The sequence below is a fragment of the Cebus imitator genome, unplaced genomic scaffold, assembly GCF_001604975.1.
Source record: "Cebus imitator isolate Cc_AM_T3 unplaced genomic scaffold, Cebus_imitator-1.0 Scaffold111, whole genome shotgun sequence".
Classification (NCBI taxonomy): Eukaryota; Metazoa; Chordata; class Mammalia; order Primates; family Cebidae; genus Cebus; species Cebus imitator.
In genome coordinates, this window is record NW_016107426.1 from 3819742 (window position 1) to 3838791 (window position 19050).

At 38.8% G+C, this 19050-nt stretch overlaps 1 protein-coding gene across 1 annotated transcript in view; it reads left to right on the forward strand.

Annotated features, from left to right (window-relative positions):
* Positions 1-19050, forward strand: part of LOC108311124 (fragile X mental retardation syndrome-related protein 1-like) — a 64686-nt gene that overhangs the window by 17142 nt on the left and 28494 nt on the right. The window contains 7 exon segments of the mRNA XM_037741967.1: positions 4211-4263; positions 6047-6140; positions 15144-15215; positions 15631-15779; positions 16006-16099; positions 16555-16671; positions 18543-18713. Coding sequence (XP_037597895.1) covers positions 4211-4263; positions 6047-6140; positions 15144-15215; positions 15631-15779; positions 16006-16099; positions 16555-16671; positions 18543-18713 — 750 coding nt within the window.

A 19050-nucleotide genomic window follows, 5' to 3' on the forward strand; every position in this document is an offset into this window, starting at 1 on the left:
TTTTTTGAGACGGAGTTTCGCTCTTGTTACCCAGGCTGGAGTGCAATGGCGTGATCTCGGCTCACCACAACCTCCGCCTCCTGGGTTCAGGCAGTTCTCCTACCTCAGCCTCCCGAGTAGCTGGGTTTACAGGCACGCGCCACCATGCCCAGCTAATTTTTTGTCTTTTTAGTAGAGGTGGGGTTTCACCATGTTGACCAGGACGGTCCCAATCTCTTAACCTCGTGATCCACCCGCCTCGGCCTCCCAAAGTGGTGGGATTATAGGCGTGAGCCACTGCGCCTGGCCCTGCATTTCTGGTTTTTTATTATATGATGCCTATTTGTTGTTTTGTCAGAGTTATGGGTACATTTTAAGGTTTTTTTTCCGTTTATCTGCAGCAAGCTGTGAACGTTTGAATACACTTGAGATGTGTTATACTGCCTATTTATTAATGATTATCTTATAGTTAAGAGTTTCAAATGTAAACACATGTTGGACCGTGTGAGTGAACAAGATAGGTGACCATTTAATAAGGCTGCCTTGAAATCTTCCATGTCTACATATGTATGGGAAGAAAAAAAAGAAATGTCAAAGGCTTTGTTTTGAGAAATATGTGGCCTGGGCCAGGTAAGTATGAATCAGAAGAGAGACGGGGACTGAGGATGGAAGTTACGGAGACTTTCAGGCATAAAGCCCCTGCCATGTTCAGACAAATGTGGCTGTTACTGGTGTCTCCTGTCAGATTTTGGTAAAGATCCAACCCTGTCAATTTGGGTCTTTTGAGCAGGTAAGGGGACCTAGCATCATTCTGGTGACTTGGAGAGTACAAAAATACATTTAAAAGTATTGACTGTGTCCTGTATCAAGTGGACTCAATTTTACAGAAATCTGGCCATTAGAAGCATGTCTGTCTAACATTTAGGAATCAGGGATTACATTTTATGGAGTAGGACATTAAAAATTCTTCACCAAAGTCCAAATAAATTTTAAGGACTAGGTTTCAGGCCTTAATCTAGTAAATCTCATGGCGGAATGACGCTGGCAATAAAAGTAGATGTGCAAAGGGGCCTGGTACGGTGGCTCACACCTGTAATCCCAGCACTTTGGGAGGCCAAGGCAGGCGGATCATGAGGTCAGGAGTTTGAGACCAGCCTGGCCAACATGGTGAAACGCCATCTCTACTAAAAATACAAGAATTAACTGGATGTGGTGGCGTGGGCCTATAATACTAGCTACTCAGGAGGCTGAGGCAGGAGAATTGCTTCAACCAGGGAGTTGTTGCAGTGAGCCGAGGTGGCGCCACTGCACTCTAGCCTGGTGACAGAGCAAGAATCCATCTCAGGGGGGAAAAAAAAAAAAAAAGAAAAAAGAGTAGATGTGTACAGAGCTATGTTCCAAACTTTGTGAAAAATGTGCACGCAAAGTTGATGCTGGTGTTCAGGGGAAAGAAAAGTAGAGTGCTGATTTTTAGATAGAAAAAAAGAATCTTATTACAAAGGAGAGTGAGGGAAAATTATAAAGTTGAGAACAGAGTGAAATTTTATAGTGGCTTAGAGTTCTGATTTGAACTAATCCACTATATATGATTTATACAGAAACTAGAAAGATTAGTTTGTGAGACTCTTCAAACTTTGTGTGAGTTTGTTGAAGAATTAGAAAATGTTAGTGGAAGTTGAAAATATGGCTGTCTTCTGATGCTTTACTAATCATAAAGATGGACATTCTCAGTTTCTGAAATTTGTTAAAAAATGGCAAGGGTATAATATAGATATATTTGCTGGTAATGTAATGGTGAATGCGCTGACCAGAGTGATTGTTGAAAGAAAGTGAATGTGGGCCAGGTGTGGTGGCTCACGCCTGTAATCCCAGCACTTTGAGAAGCCCAGGTGGGTGGATCACCTAAGTTCTGGAGTTTGAGACCAGCCTGGCCAACATGACGAAACCGCCGTATCTACTAAAAATACAGAAAATTAGCTGGGTGTGGTTGGTGTACTCCCAGCTACTCAGGAGGCTGAGGCAGGAGGCCAAGATCGCACCACTGCATTCCAGCCTGGGCAGCAGCATGAGACTCTGTCTCAGTCAGTCAATCAATCAATCAATAAGAGTGTGCCCTACTAGAAAAAGGTAGGTAGGTAGGTAGGTAAATAAATAGGGTGACTGTGCCCTACTAGAAATAGAGAAACTGGCCAGAAAGTCATCAGTATAGCATGGTGGGATAATCAGAGCCTGAACTAGAGTGGCAACTCTTATATTTAAATTTAGGGAGGATTAATTAATATCCAGAATTGCAAGACAGAGCACTATAGCAGTCGTGTGTGTGTGTGTGTGTGTGTGTGTGTGTGTGTGTGAGAGAGAGAGAGAGAGAGAGAGAGAGAGAGAGAGAGAGATGGAGTTTTGCTCTTGTTGCCAAAGTTGGAGTGCAGTGGCGTGGTCTCGGCTCACTGCACCCTCCGCCTCTCGGGTTCAAGTGATTCTCTTGCCTTAGCCTTCCGAGTAGCTGGGATTATAGACATGCGCCACCATGCTTGGCTAATTTTTTGTATCGTTAGTGAACACAAGGTTTCTCCATGTTGTTCAGGCTAGTCTCAAACTCCTGACCTCAGGTGATCCGCCCTCCTTGGCCTCCCAAAGCTTCGTTTTTTTATTACTGTTAATCTTCCATATACTGTGTAAGTTTCAAAAAAAATTTCTTTTGTTGTTGTTGCAAGTTTGTCTTTTCCCTTTATTCTCTTTCTTTTGGGTTTATTCAAACGTCTTTAGTGTTACCTAATGGACTTTTGGGAAGGAGTGAGATAAACAGATGTGCTCATTTTTGCCATGCTTTGATCAGATACTGCATACATGTGTTTATGTCGCTAGTTTGCTGTGGACATTATGGAGTCTAGTGTGATAAAGATGTTTCAGAAAAGTATTTCCTATGTACCCAGTGGTTGAGTGTGCATAAGCATTTGATTAACATTGAGTAATCTGCAGCTCTGATTCATGGTAATACAAAGTCATTTAATGTTAATGGTAATTATACAAGTGCCAAGGGACAGCTTGCCTAAGGTTACATAGTAGTGGAATCAGGATTTCAGCAACAACAATTCTACACTCAAGTCGTTGCTCGCTCTTATGTCAGACCTTAATGGTTTATTTCAGCTGTATTAATCAAAGGAAGGAAGAGTACAAAGGCTAATTTTAATATTAATTTTAAGGCTGATAAATGACAACCAGTTGTTATTGAGACTGTATTCATTCTGTCATAGTTGTGAACAATGTACTCACTATAGCCCAGTTTTCTTTTAAGGGAAGAAGAGAAGTATCTAGGAAAAATAAGATTACGTTAATGGCAAAGGTAGTATTCAAAATCTAGTCATGCATTTTACTGAAGGTGGACTGTAATGTTGATAGCACTTTTTTTTTGTTTTTTTTTTGAGATGGAGTCTTGCTCTGTTGCCCAGGCTCTAGTGCAATGGCACGATCTTGGCTCACCACAACCTCCGCCTCCTGGGTTCAAGCAATTCTCTTGCCTCAGCCTCCCGAGTAGCTGGGACTACAGGCGTGCGCCACCATACTCAGCTAATGTTTGTATTTTTAGTAGAGATGGGGTTTCACCTTGTTGACCAGGATGGTCTCGATCTCTTGACCTTGTGATCCACGCACCTCGGCCTCCCAAAGTGTTGGGATTACAGGCGTGAGCCGCCATGCCTGGCCGATAGCACTTCTAACAAAATTAAATTCTTTATTTGTGCCAGGTACTGTGCTAAATATTACTTCATTTAGTTCTCATAATTTTTCATTAGGTGTATGATACTGTAATTAATTTCATTAGGTCAAAACTATATTCAGGAATATACAAGTAACAGGGCTTGGTTATAAGTCCTGGGAACCAGTACTCCAGAGCTTGAACTCTTTGGCACAGTAGTAAATAGTGAACTCTTAGTCACAATGCTAAATAACTGTCTTGCTGAACTAATACCTGAGATATTCCAGCGATGCACATTTACTTTAGCTAATTCCAGGTAGATGACACCAGGTGAAAAATGAGGTTCAGAGAGGTTATGTAACTTGAAAGATCATATATGTCATAAATGGTAAAGATGGAAGTCAAAGTCACATCTGCCTAATTCCAAACCCTGTATCCTTTCAGTATTCCGTGCCGTCTTTGTATCTTGAATACAGCCTTGTAGAGTTACGAAGTGCCTAATATTGATAATGTTTTTAATAATGTTTTTGTGTTTTGCAGGGATTTATCAAAGATGTTCATGAAGACTCTCTTACAGTTGTTTTTGAAAATAAGTAAGTTATTTTTGTTGGCAAAGATGTTAATTTCAGAGATTGGCAGTGCCAAACTGTTTTTGGGTGTTCCTGCTGCCAGTGGAAAAATGATTTTGCTTTTGGAGGGTGGGTGTGTGTGTGTGGGGGGGGGAGGGTTGGTTGGTTGATCTTAAGTCTAGTTTCGATAACTTTACCTGTTTTTCTGTCCATAATTTACTTGTTACTTTTTTCATAACTCTCTTTGCCAGCACATTTATGGATATGAATCAGTGGCACAAATTAGATGATAATATGCTTAATACTTAAAAGCCCAGAATGTTCAAATGATGTTGCAGAAGGTTTTCCAGTTGACTGCTGGTCGTCAGAATAAGTATTAAGCCATCTTTAATTGCTTGAGGAGTATGCAGCCTAAACATGGGGAAGACAGTATGTTGGGCTTGGTTAGGAAGGGGTTATGAAAGAGCACTGGGCTGGGTTTCGTGGCTCACACCTGTAATCCCAGCATTTTGGGAGGCTGAGGCAGGCAAATCACCTGAGATCAGGAGTTTGAGATAGCATGCTCAACATGGTGAAACCCTGTCTCTACTAAAAATACAAAAAACTTAGCCAGGCTTGGTGATGGGTGCCTGTAATCCCAATTACCTAGGAGGCTGAGGCAGGAGAATCGCAAGAACCCGGGAGATGGGGGTTGCAATGAGCCGAGACTGCGCCATTGCATCCAGCCTGGGCAACAAGAGTGAACTATGCCTCAAAAAAAGAAAAAAAAAACAGCAATAAACCGTTTAATTGATGGTCAGAAAAAAACTGTTCAGCTTTTACTTTTAAGCTGTTTGTGGAATTGCCTGAAAAGGTCTTTGCCTAACAGCTGCTTCATGTAGAAACAAGGGTTGAGATGATTTCTTTGAGCAGCTGCCATGTGGAAAGTAATGATGAAAAGAAAGCATCCCCAAATCTTTTGTCAGCTGCTACTTTGCTACTAGCCTTGGCAGATAGAAACTCGAGAGACATTTTATGTCATAGTATAATTCCCAGACGTGTAAATGACCTGTGACATATTAGAGTAGGGAAGAATTTTTAACTTTATAAATTCAGCTTTTAAAATACAACATAAATGTCAGTTAACTGCTAAGTTAGTGATTTAATACATTCATATTTGCTACAGAGTTAAAAGTAGGCTTTTTGTAGGTTCTAATTATAATGTGTGTATCCACTGTAGGAAAGATTAATGGAACGTGAGAAAAGTAATCTTTTGTAATTCAGATATTCAAAATAATTGCGGATTATTTTCTGTGTTTCGGTGAACATGTATATTAAAAAGAGTTACACAGTTTATATTGTTTTGTAATCTATGAAATTGTGTTTCCTTTATTGATAGGTCATATAGTTGTAAAAGTATTTGAAATAAGTTGATCTCACTACTATTTATTGGGCAGCTGTGTCGATTTGACAGTTTGATTTGAAGTTAGTCATCATTATGAACTTATTTCATTTGCAGAATAATGTATGTACTGCTCTTAGGATGAATAATTTGGGAGAATGTGTGTACTGCTCTTAAGATGAGTAATTTGGGAGGTAATGTACAGTTACTAACAATTATGTTAATTATTTATGAACCTCATCAAGAGTCATACAAAATCTGTTCTACTTCAGTAACTAATTACTTGGGAAATTATATTAATAGTATGAAGGTTGTTTTTCTTCTCTTTAGGAAAAGCTAAGTGGTAAACTGACTTGAAAAAATACGCAGCGCCAGTCATAAACTGTATATTTTTAAATTGTTAATACACCTTTTCTAATCCTTCAGTTGGCAGCCAGAACGCCAGGTTCCATTTAATGAAGTTAGATTACCACCACCACCTGATATAAAAAAAGAAATTAGTGAAGGAGATGAAGTAGAGGTATGTATTTTTAAGTTTTATTTTCTTGTGGTGTCTATTTTTTGTATTCAAATATTCTTTTAGGTAAATTAGCATAGCTGATGGAGGATAAAGCTAATTCCTTTTCTCTGTTCTTTCTGTTGGTGGTAATGGCTGCCTAATCTAGCAGTGCTTGAATTTGGAGTCAGAATAGATCTCACCTGTCCCATTGTTAGCTTTGTAGACTTTTATCATTATAATTTGGAAGTCATGGATGATAGTACATTTGAATTTTTTTTTTTTTTGAGACAGAGTTTTGCTCTTGTTGCCCAGGCCGGAGTGCAATGGTGCAATATCATCTCACCACAACCTCCACCTCCTGAGTTCAAGTGATTCTCCTGCCTCACTCTCCTGAGTAGCTGGGATTACAGATGCACACCACCTCGCCTTGCTAATTTTGTATTTTTTAGTAGAGACGTGTTTCTCCATGTTGGTCAGGCTGGTCTCAAACTTCTGACCTCAGGTGATCCACCTGCCTCAACCTCCCAAAGTGCTAGTATTAGAGGCGTGAGCCACCGCTCCCAGGCTGCACCTGGCATAGAACACTATGTGCTATGGTGTTATTCTTTTCTTTCTTTTTCCTATTTACTTTAAATAATTTGTCTTATGATTTGCCTGGGTGTCTTTATGAAATGACAGTTACTTTACTATAGTGATCATTAACAGAGTTCGTATGTAACAATGTGAAATACTGTAACTAGCTTTTTGCCTTGTAGAATATTATAGAAATGTCTGAGGAAAACCTTAAAAGTACAGAAAAGCAAAAAAATAAAAGTAGTAAAGGATGAGGGAAGGAAAAGTCACCCCTCAGAGATTAATAAAACACTGTTCATGTTGTGCATGTTCTTCCAGGTGTGTGTGTGTCTGTGTGTCTGTGTGTCTCCCCCCACCCACCTCTCAGAATAAAAATGGGATCATGTCATACTGCTTCTTTGTATCTTGCTTTTCTTTTTTTCCACACTTAGTAGATCTTGGATGTCTGCCTTTTCCATGTTATTATTTGTGGTTATATAACAAGAAACCTGGAAATAATTTTCAAATAGAACCGCAATGGTGATTTGATGAATATAAAATTTCTTTTCAAGTTTTAAGAAACGGATACCATTCCTCCTTTGTGCTCAAATTTCTTTTTTTTTTAAGATGGGGTTTCACCGTGGTGGCCAGGCTGGTCTTGAACTCCTGACCTCAGGTGATCCGCCCACCTCTGCCTCCCAAAGTGAGCCACCATGCCCCGCCACTGTGCTCAAATTTCTTAAACATATTTCTCACTGAAAGTTGCTTGATCGTATTAAAAGATTTTAAGTTTCAATTGTACCTGCTATACTTATGGTGGGTTATGGGAATTGGGATAGGAGAACTTGACTGATGAAATACCTATCTCAGTGTTTTTACAAACTTTATTTTTCCTGGTTTTTTTTTTTTTTTTTTTATGGAGTTTTTCTTTTTTTTTTGGCGGAGATCACGCAGGATTGTTGCATAGTTTTTTTTTTTTTTTTGAGATGGAGTCTTACTCTGTCACCCAGGCTGGAATGCAGTAGTGTGATATCCTGGCTCATTGCAGCCTCCACCTCCCAAGTTCAAGCCATTCTCCTGCCTCAGCCTCCCAAGTACCTGGGACTAAAGGCATGTACCCAAATTGCTGGGATTACGGACGTGAGCAGCCGCTCTTGACCGTACAAACATTTTATTTATTTATTTTTGAGACGGAGTTTCCCTCGTCTCCCAGGCTGGAGTGCAGTGGTACGATCTTGGCTCACTGCAACCTCTGCCTCCTGGGTTGAAGCAATTCACCTGCCTCAGCCTCCCAAGTAGCTGGCATTACAGACATGCACCACCATGCCTGGCTAATTTTTTTTTTTTTTGAGATGGAGTTTCACTCTTATTACCCAGGCTAGAGTGCAATGGCTCGATCTTGGTTCACCGCAACCTCCGCCTCCTGGGTTTAAGCAATTCTCCTGCCTCAGCCTCCTGAGTAGCTGGGACTACAGGCATGCGCCACCATGCCCAGCTAATTTTTTGTATTTTTAGTAGAGGTGGGGTTTCACCATGTTGACCAGGATGGTCTCGATCTCTTGACCTCGTGATCCACCCGCCTCGGCCTCCCAAAGTGCTGGGATTACAGGCGTGAGCCACTGAGCCCGGCCTAATTTTTGTATTTTTAGTAGAAATGGGGTTTCACAATATTGCCCAGGCTGGTCTCAAACTCATGACCTCGGGTGATCTGCCTGCTTTAGCCTCCCAAAGTGCTGGAATTACAGGTGTGAGCCACCACACTTGACGATTTACAAAAGTTTTAAACATGCATATACTGTACTAAGCACTGCAGGTGATTTGGTTATCTGCCAATTTTATTTTATTTATTTATTTTTTTTGCAATGGAGTCTTGCTCTGTCACCCAGGCTGGAGTGCAGTGGAGCGATCTCAATTCGCTGCAATCTCCTCCTTCCAGGTTCAAGCGATTCCCCTGCCTCAGCGTCCTGAGTAGCTGGGATTACAGGTACCCACCACCATGCCCAGCAAATGTTTTCTTTTAATAGAGGCAGGGTTTCACCTGTTGGCTAGGCTTGTCTTGCGCTTCTGACGTCAGGTGATCTGCCCACTGTGGCCTACCAAAGTGCTGGGATTATAGGCGTGAACCACCTCACCTGGCCTGATTTTTTTTAATGATAAATTTTCTTTGAGTTCTCATTAAGATCATATGCTGGGAAGTAAAATAATTGCAGCATTTAAACCCCTGTTAACCTTAACTTGGTGTACCCACTTCTGTGGAAGTCAAAGATAAAAGAGTGAGTAAAGTGAGTGCTTTACTCATTCATGCAGGGCCTGGCTCTTGGCACCCTCACGTAGTTTATCACTTTGCTTTCGCAAAAGCAAAATAGTACACAGTGAACTTAGTGCACATAGTCAAAATCCAGGCAGAAAGATGGCAATAAGTTAAATAACTTTTTGTAAGAATACCTGTTCTGTAGTCTGGCTGTTGTATTAGAGTTCTTGAGGAAAATGTTACTGATGTGTGGTGGGGGAGGCACGAGGAACAGTGGTGAAGTGACTGCTGCAAATCAGGGAGTGTCAAGTGGGGTCCTGGGTGGTGCTATGTGTGGCAGTGATTGATGCTGCTGATTACTCTCTTCATTTGGACTTTAGATTTTATTGAAAATGTGTTTCTCAGTGTTGTAGCTCTGATAGTTTTCTGTGAGGATGAAAGGGGCTTGATTCATTTTCATTTTTCAAAATTGGTGGTGCAGTGTTTTTTAGATACTGAATAAGCAGAAGTTAGGTCAAGCAAGGAATGATGTAGGTTTGGACATGTACCAGAATTAGAAATGTGTGGCAGTCAGTTTTGGTAGTAGTGCTTCTTAGACTTTTTTGATGTTCACGTTCAGACACAAAATTGGTAGCGTGAAGTCTCAGATTAAAGGGAAAACTACTCTTAGTGGAGTGCTGAGGGTGTTAACAGTGTACTTTTTCCATTCCTGTCCAGGAAGTTCCTGCCTTGTTCCTGAACAGTCTCTGGCTCACCCCTGTGGCCTGCCTCCCCTTCTGTAAATAAGACATTGATGCTAGAGATTGAATGATTGAGAAATCGAATCCAGAATTAAGAAAAAAATTTCATAGTATGTTTTGTGATTCAGCTCTGGTGAAATTTGCTTTTTTCTTTTTATTTTAAAATTTAAAATAGCTGCCCATCACTGAAAATTTGCTCTCTAGAATTTTGTAAGTCATCTGAAATGAAGATGTCATAGTTTTTTCACTTTTGAAAAATTTGAAAATTCATATAAGGAAAAAGTTTAAGTGTAATCTTGCCACCCATAGAATTTTGTTTCTTTTGCCACCATTTATTAAGGATCTATTCATAGTACCTAGAATGTTTAGAAACTCTCGAGTTAGTACTTTAACAGGTAACGTTTTGAAAGCCGCCTCCCTCATTCAAAGTAATAAAGTGCTTAATGTAAAAATTATATAAAGTGTGTCCCTCTTAATGCAGGTGTGCTTGCCCACCATCCCTAACTTAAATCTCACCAGAATTGATTGTCTCCTCTGAGTTTTTTGTTTGCATGTGTAAAGGAAGTATTTAAGTTGATAAAATGGGATTGAGTTATATATTTGTGATTTTTGTATTCAGTTAATTAGGATAGCAGACATTTTGATGTCTTCTCAATCTTTTTTTTTTTGTTTTTTGTTTTTTTCTCCTTTTCCTTATTTTAAATTTACCTCATTTTTTTGTAACCACCTCAAAATTACTTGGTGTGGATATATCAAATTAAAAGCTGTTGAAATTATTACCAAAAATTGTTGCTATTAACAAAAGAAAACAATACCAGAGTTAAAGTTAATCAGTTTATGTAAATCTTCTGGTAGTATTATATGTTTTAAGAGGTTCAGTTGCAGAATCAAAAGGCAAGATATTTACATTTTCAAAAGTACTAAAATGTACCAGTTCATCCTCCAGAAATGCCTTCTGGGTGCGGTAGCTCACACCTGTAATCCCAGCACTTTGGGAGGCTGAGGCGGGTAGATCACCTGAGGTCGGGAGATTGAGACCAGCCTGGTCAACATGGTGAAACCCCATCTCCACTTAAAAAAAAAAAAAAAAATTAGCCAGGTGTGGTGGTGGACACTTACAATCGCAGCTACCTGGGAAGCTGAGGCAGGAGAATTGCTTGAACCCAGGAGGCAGAGGTTGCACTGAGATGAGGTCATGCCAATCCAGCCTGGACAACAGTAAGACTCCATCTCAAGAAAAAAAACCGAAATAGCCATAAAACACAAGGATTTCCTACACCGTAAGCTACACAAACAAAAAATAGACAATTCACAGAACAAAGGATGAAGAGCCAATAAACTAATATAAATGATGTACTCGTATTACTATTAAGGAAATGAGAATTCAGGAGACATCAGCTTCCATCCACCACGTTTACAAAACTGTACATATGAACAATACAATACAGTCACTGAAAGTATGAAAAAGATAACCTCCAGCGTGTTAACAGAATTATAAAGTGATAATTCAGAAGGCATTAAAAAACTGCCTGGGGAGAAAAACAATATATATATAACAGATTTTTATATCTGTTACGCACCACCATGCCCAGCTAATTTTTGTATTTTTAGTAGAGACAGGGTTTCGCCATGTTGGCCAGGCTGGTCTCGAATTCCTGACCTCAGGTGATCCGCCCGCCTCGGTCGTCCAAAGTGCTCGGATTACAGGTGCTAGCCACCGTGCGTGGCCAAATTTGTAGTGTTTTAATTCAGGCATTTATATTTAGTCACTTTGTGAAAGTAACTTGGTCTTTTTGGGGTGAGGTTATTAATGAAGCTTACAGAAATGGAAATTAAGTTTAAAACTGAATTCAGCATTTCATTGTTTAGTTAGAAAAGCCTCCAGGCAGTTAAGAATGCTTTATTTAGGAAGCCAAGTTAATGGATGGTTATGCTTTAGTGAAAATAGAATAAGGGGTCTAGGTAGTTTTAAAGGCATAACCTTTTCAGCAGATCAGGCTTGATGTACCCACAGATTAGCAAGAGATATTCCAGTCTGCTTGGATGAGCTGCCTCTCTTAAGATAGTGCTTCGAATGGGCACTTTCTTTTGATTGTTAGCATATTCTTTTTCTGTACAGTGGTATGATCATGGCTCTCTGCAGCCTCAACCTCCTAGTCTCAAGTGATCCTTCTGCCTCAGCCTCCCAAGTAGCTGGGACTAGAGGCATGCATCACCACATCTGGCCAATTAAAAAAATTTTTTTTATAGATATGGGATCTCCCTGTGTTGCCCAGGTTGGTCTCAAATTCCTGGGCTCAAGCAATCCTCCTGCCTTGGCCTCCGAAAGCGCTGGTATTACAGGCATGAGCCACTGTTCCTGGCCATTATTAGACTGCATGCAGGAGTACAGTGGAGTGAACACAACTCACTGTAGCCTCAACCTTCTGGGCTCAAGTGATCTTTCCACTTGGGGTAGCTGGGATTACAGGCACATGCCACCATGCCTGGTTAATTTTTGCCTTTTACGTAGTGATGGGTTTTCACCAGGCTGGTCTTGAACTCTGGTGCTCAAGTGATGTGCCCACCTTGGCCTCCCGGAGTACAGGGATTACAGGTGAGAGTTACCATGCATGGCCTTATTACACATTTTAGTCAGAGTTTAAATATGGCAAATCCAACTTTTTCATATTTTCCAGGTTTTGATGATACATGTATCTGCAATAAATGCAGTTCTCTAAATGTAACTTAACTGCTCAGTAACCGTTAAACATGAACCTAGATCATACCCATTTTATACATATTGATACCAGATTTAAAATATCTCTAATAAATTCCAGTTTGTCATTACTTGTGGTTATTCTTACACTTGGATAATCAGAATGTAGTTCTTGAATACTTGGAACTTTTACTGGCATTTCATTCTATGAAAGAAGGGATAGCCATCTTTGTGCTGTGATTTTGGCATATTTAGTCAGTTGAATTGATTAATGAATATATTTGCATTTCATTATCTTTTGCAGTTACCTTTGTATACACATCTGCCTTTGACATTTCCACTTAAATGAAGTAAATTTTGGCACACAAACATATTTTTAAAAACTTTTTTATTTTACTTTTTTTTTTCGGACAGGGTCTTGCTCTGTCACTCAGGCTTGAGAGTAGCGGTTCAGTCTTGGCTCACTGCCTTCTGAACTTCCTGGGCTCCAGTGATACTCCCACCTTAGGCTTCCATGTAGCTGGGACCACTGTTGTGCTACCATGCCTGACTAATTTCTTTTGTATTTTTGGTAGAGACAGGGTTGTGTCATGTTGTCCAGGCTGGTCTTGAACTCCTGAGTTCAAGCAGTCCACCTGCTTTGGCCTCCCATAGTGTTGGGATTACAGGTGTAAGCCACCATGCCTGACCACAAACATCTTAAAAAGATGGAAGAATACTGTCATAAACCATTTTAGAAAACCAGAATGATCTGGGTTCTTGTTGGAGGATTTTGCATGATGGAGTCTCAGTTGAGTGATTAACTGGATGAGAATAGACATCATCTTTGCCTCTTCTCCTTAGAAATACGTGGTTTGAGAACATTCGTCTAGGATGTTACTATCTGAAGACTTCATAATCTGAGATTTCGCTTTGTAAGATAATTTCACATTTATCAATGGAATCAAGTGTGCGGCTATCTTTTTGAATCTGTTGTCTGATACCTCTTTAATAATTAGAAAGGCATTGCTCTGTAAATTATCTTCTCTTTGCAATTACGAGTGAAAAATAAATTCATAATTCTCAACTGGTCAGCGGTAGCTACAAGCAGACTACAAGGATGGCGTCTTCAGTCTTTTTGAACTTCTTTGAAAGAGATGTGATACCTTGGGCTATACAGTAAGGAAACTGTATGATGACACAGCGTTAACAATTTATTTCACTGTTGTGTCCTTCTAGGTGATGCCGTCACTCCTCTGTTCCATTTTAGTCTTTGTTTAAAATATAGCTGAGAATAACTGATGAATGTTGATGAAATAGTAAAATGTTTCAAGATATAGGAAAAATAAGATCACTAGATTCTACCTTACATTTATAAAAGGGCCCAGTGGATACATAAAATAATTGCAGAATAAGGGTGAGTTTTATTCTAGTCTTAAAAAAGTAAACTTTCTTGTCTTTTGTGTATGTCTAAGGAAGAATAAAGTCATGAGATACCGATCCCTTTGAATAGTTAGATCTGTTGATAAAAGAAACGGAAAAGCTAAATTGAGTTAAATGGATCCTGATTGGTATATTGGACTTGCTGCTCTTCTCACAGCTTTTTTCTAATCACGGTGTACAATAAAGTTTATTAGTAGGCTTTGGTTTATTCATTTCCAGTTTCAGTATTCCTACCACTTCTGAGATTACTCTCAAATCACCCGGATAGAAGCTTCCGGCTTCCTAAAACTTTTTGTCTTTAGTTGTTTACCTTTGTCTCCCAGATGGCTGTTAACACCCACTGATAGGTTTCCCTGGCCATCTCTTTGAGGGCAATCATTCATGGTTTTTATTGGTTCTTAACTTGTTTCTTCTCAGCCCCCCTTTTCTACCTTTCCATATATTGAAAATATACATTAAGCTCTGTTGTATCATAAGAAATAACTAGAATCCCAAGTGAAAACTTCTGTGATCTATTATGTTAATAAAACTGATATTTATAAAGAATATAAGACTAATTTTTTTATGGATAGGAGTTTGTTGTTGTTTTGAAATGGAGTTTCTCTCTAGTTGCCCAGGCTGGAGTGCAGTGGCGTGTCCCCTGAGTTCAAGTGATTGTCCTGCCGCCTCCTCCCGAGTAGCTGAGATTATAGACGCCTGCCACCATGTCCGGCTAATTTTTGTATTTTAATAGAGACAGGGTTTTACCATGTTGATCAGGCTGGTCTCGAGCTCCTGATCTCAGGTGATCCACCCACCTTGGCCTCCCAAAGTTCTGGGATTACAGGCGTGAGCCACAGCGCCTGGACTGAATAGGAGTTTTGTAAGGTACTAGTGTGCTCTGCTAGATGGACTGAATGTGTGTAGTTTTTTTGTTAAACAAGTTTAGTACATGTACTTTAGGTTCTTTAGCAAGGGATCTAAGTGTCATATCCCTGATGGAATTTAAAAATTAGGTTAATCACTTTCTGAGAATAATAATATTAACAATGTTGACAAACAGGAAGACCTATGTTATACATTATTTAAAACTCTAAAACTCCTTTTTAAGAGCATTTCTTTAAAATGCTTATGTTTAGTAAACCTCATGAATATGGAATTAATTTCCAAGAAGCTAAATTGCGGAAAAAAGTATAGTTTTATTTTTAAGTACTAAATTTAAGTGTAGCTATCACTTTTATTGTGTTGCATTTAATATACCAATTTAAAATAGCATTTTGATTCTTAAGGTTAATGGGATTAGACATTTATAATAAGTCATTGTTGACAGCATTGAAATCTTTTGGGATAAATGGATATAGGCATTTTTTTTTTCTTCTCAGGTATATTCAAGAGCAAATGACCAAGAGCCATGTGGGTGGTGGTTGGCTAAAGTTCGGATGATGAAAGGAGAAGTAAGTAATCTTCACACTTGCTTTGCGACTAGTTTCTAAGGCGATGCCTCAGTGCTTGGTTTTTGTAAATGTTTTTTGTACTGTCAGTTTTATTTCTAAAAGCCTGCCTGAGAAATAGTTGATCAAACATTTCGGAAGTTCATTAGCATTAATTTCTGTTGTGTTCTGTATTGGCAAACACCAAAGCCGCACTCCAGAGGTACACCTCAAGCATGTCAGGATCACTAAGGTTCATGCTTGTAAGAACCTATCATCTAGTTTAGGCAAATGAGATTGATGTAGCTAAGCTGTGCTTAGTGTTTGTGCCACATGGGGGTGGGTCCATTGGTTAAGCTGAGCAAGGTAATTAGAACTTCATTTAAACTTCATTATTTTTGTTCATATGGGATTTTTAAAGTATTTTGATGTCTTTTAGTTTTATGTCATTGAATATGCTGCTTGTGATGCTACTTACAATGAAATAGTCACATTTGAACGACTTCGACCTGTCAATCAAAATAAAACTGTCAAAAAAAATACCTTCTTTAAATGCACAGTGGATGTACCTGAGGATTTGAGAGAGGCGTGAGTAATTTTATTTATTGTTGAATTGTTTTGTGAATTAAGAGGATTTTTCATTGCCACAAAACATTTTCCCAAATGCCCAATCAAAACCTTTTGATGGAAAATCTTCTTAATGAACAAAGGTTTTAATGGGGGATGTCAAAATGAAACACTGACTTCGTATTATAAGTCTCCTCTAAATTTAACCTGTTATTGAAGTCTTACACATGAATTAATTTTTCTCTAGGTGTGCTAATGAAAATGCGCATAAAGATTTTAAGAAAGCAGTAGGAGCATGCAGAATTTTTTACCATCCAGAAACAACACAGCTAATGATACTGGTAAGATAACACCATATTTTAAAGTAACTTGTTAATGGATACTGCACAGATTTTATTACTAGATATTTCAAAAGAGAAGAACTAAGGTCAACTTAGTGTGTAGTGAATTATTTATTAAAACAGTGTTGGAGAAAAATTTGTTTGCAGCTATAAAATGTTAATTACTTTTGATTTCTTCTGTAGTAAGGAGAAAAAATTCTTTAACATGACATTCTTAACATAAAATTCTTAATGTGTGAGAACCTGGATTTTTTCCCAACCAAACATATTCTGAATAGCAGATCTAAATAATACAGGAATTCAGAAAGGAAAATGTGATTACTCAGAGTACCGAATGTTAGTTGAAAGGAGAAGTAGAGTAGATGAGAAGCAAGGAACGCTTTGTATAGAAGATGGTATTTGTACTATTTGGAAGAATGATTAAAGTTTTGAGTAATTAGCTTGTTTGTTTATAGTCTGCCAGCGAAGCAACTGTGAAGAGAGTAAATATCTTAAGTGACATGCATTTGCGAAGTATTCGTACAAAGTTGATGCTTATGTCCAGAAATGAAGAGGCCACTAAGCATTTAGAAGTAAGTGGGTTTACCTACGAAAGAATTCTGTGTGTCCTATTGAGTTTTTGTTTGTTTGTGTTTTAGAGACACATTCTGGCTCTGTCACCCAGAGTGCAGTGGCATGATCTTGGCTTACTACAACCTCTGCCTCCCTTGTTCAAGCAGTTCTCTTGCCTGCTTCCATGTAGCTGGGATTACAGGTGTGTAGCACCAAGCCCAACTAATTTTTGTATTTTGGGAGACGGGATGTTGTCATGTTGGCCAGGCTGCTCTCTAACTCCTGGCCTCACGTGATCACCTACCTTGGCCTCCCAAAGTGCTGTGGTTATAGGCATGAGCCCCTGTGCCTAGCCCCCATTTAGTTTTATAAGTATATTTTTCAAGTTCCTTGCTTCAAACTAAGGCCACCTAGGACCTCTGTTTCACGACTATTTAGAGTTGTCGTGCCTTTAGAAGAATTACTTTTCCATGTTGTTGCCTTTTATCAAATGTAGCCTTTCCTTTGCTAAATGCCTGTTAACTTGTTGGTAGGGCTTAGATGACAGGTAACAAATAGTGAAGAAACTAGAGATACTGAGTAGACTGTATTGCTAGTTCTTTACTGTGTATTTAACCTTTTTATTTTTTTTAACTGCCCTGTTTATCAGTCCTGATATCTTTCATCATTAACTAGTTGATTGTAACGACTCTCGTGTGAGAGGAGAGGAGGACTAGGAGTGGGGCATCATGTGGCATGTAGTACTAAAATACTAAGCTTGTCATTACACCTCTGACGTGTCCTGGGGTACTGTTTTGTCCTCTTCTCCCTGCTACACTGCTAGGGTGGTGGTTTTTCCACTCACCCACTCTCTCTAGATCTGGATGAATACATGTGCATGCATGCACTGTGTTGTCTTAGAGAAACTGGGATATGTTTATTATCCTTAGGACAAATTTGGAAGTGTTCTCATTAAAAGTTCTGGACATGTGTGCCTATATCTGGAAAAATGTTTTAGACTAATAAAACAGTTTTTTTTCCCATTCGTTTTATGACATTAGATGACTTTCATTTATTTTTTAAGAGATTGAGTTTTGGCCTTTTTTTTAACTTAATTTTTGTGGGTTTTTTCTTCTCAGGTTTTTCTTTACACTATGATAAAGCACATATAAAACTTAGCATCATAGCCATTTTTAGGTGTACACTTAGTATTAAGTATATTTTACATTATTGATAAATCTTCAGGACTTCTCATCTTGTAAAACTGAAAATCTATACCTTTTAGACAGCTGCTCATTTTCTCCTTTCCCCAGCCCCTGGCGACCATCATTCTACTTTCTGTTGCTATAAATTTGACTATTTTAGATACCTCATGTAAGTAAAAGCATTTTAGTCTTTTTTGTGACTGGCATATTTAACTTAGCATCAAGGTTCATTTACATAGCCTGTGTCAGAATTTCATTTTTAAGGCAGAATGTATATTATATCACATTGTGTTTATTCATTCATTGGCCTGTAGATCTGGGTTCTTTCACCTGTTTATAATGCTATAAACATGGATGTGCAATAAAACGTTTTGTGGCCATGTGTGGTGGCTCATGCCTATAATACCAGCACTTTAGGAGTCTGAGGTGGGAGGATTGCTTTAGTCCAGGAGTTCGAGACAAGCCTAGGTAACATAGTGAGACCTCATCTCTACAAAAAATAATTAGCTGGTCTCAGTGGTGTGTGCCTATATTGGAGGCTGAAGTGGGAAGATTGCTTGAGCCCAGGAAATTGAGGCGGCAGGGAGCCACCATCACACCACTGCACCCCCAGCCTTGGTGACATTGCGAGAGCATGTCTCAAAACACCAAACAAAAAAACAGTTTGTATTTTGATCTTTTATATTCTAATTTTCCTGTTTTATTAGTGCACAAAACAACTTGCAGCAGCTTTTCATGAGGAATTTGTTGTGAGAGAAGATTTAATGGGCCTGGCAATAGGAACACATGGTAGTAACATTCAGCAAGCTAGGAAGGTTCCCGGAGTTACCGCCATCGAGCTAGATGAAGATACCGGCACATTTAGAATCTATGGAGAGGTAAGTTCTCTGTCTCCTGCCTTGGCCTTTACTGTAATGTGTTAACCATCTATTGTTTGATTATATTTTTATCTGAAATTCCAGTTTCCCAGTGAAATACTTTTGAGGTAGAATTTATTTAGTTAGCATCAGTCAGCCTCGTAATCATGACTTGAGAAGGTAAATTGAAGCTGATTTTTTACTGGGGGAGTGAAAGATTTACCGACTAATTAAGGATGTAGTGTTTTTTAATTGAAATTTCTTAACTGCTTTTAGTTTACTTCAGTTTTATGCCCATATCAAATAATTTATCCAATTATTAATTTTTTTTTTTTTTTTTTTTTTTTTTTTTTTTTTT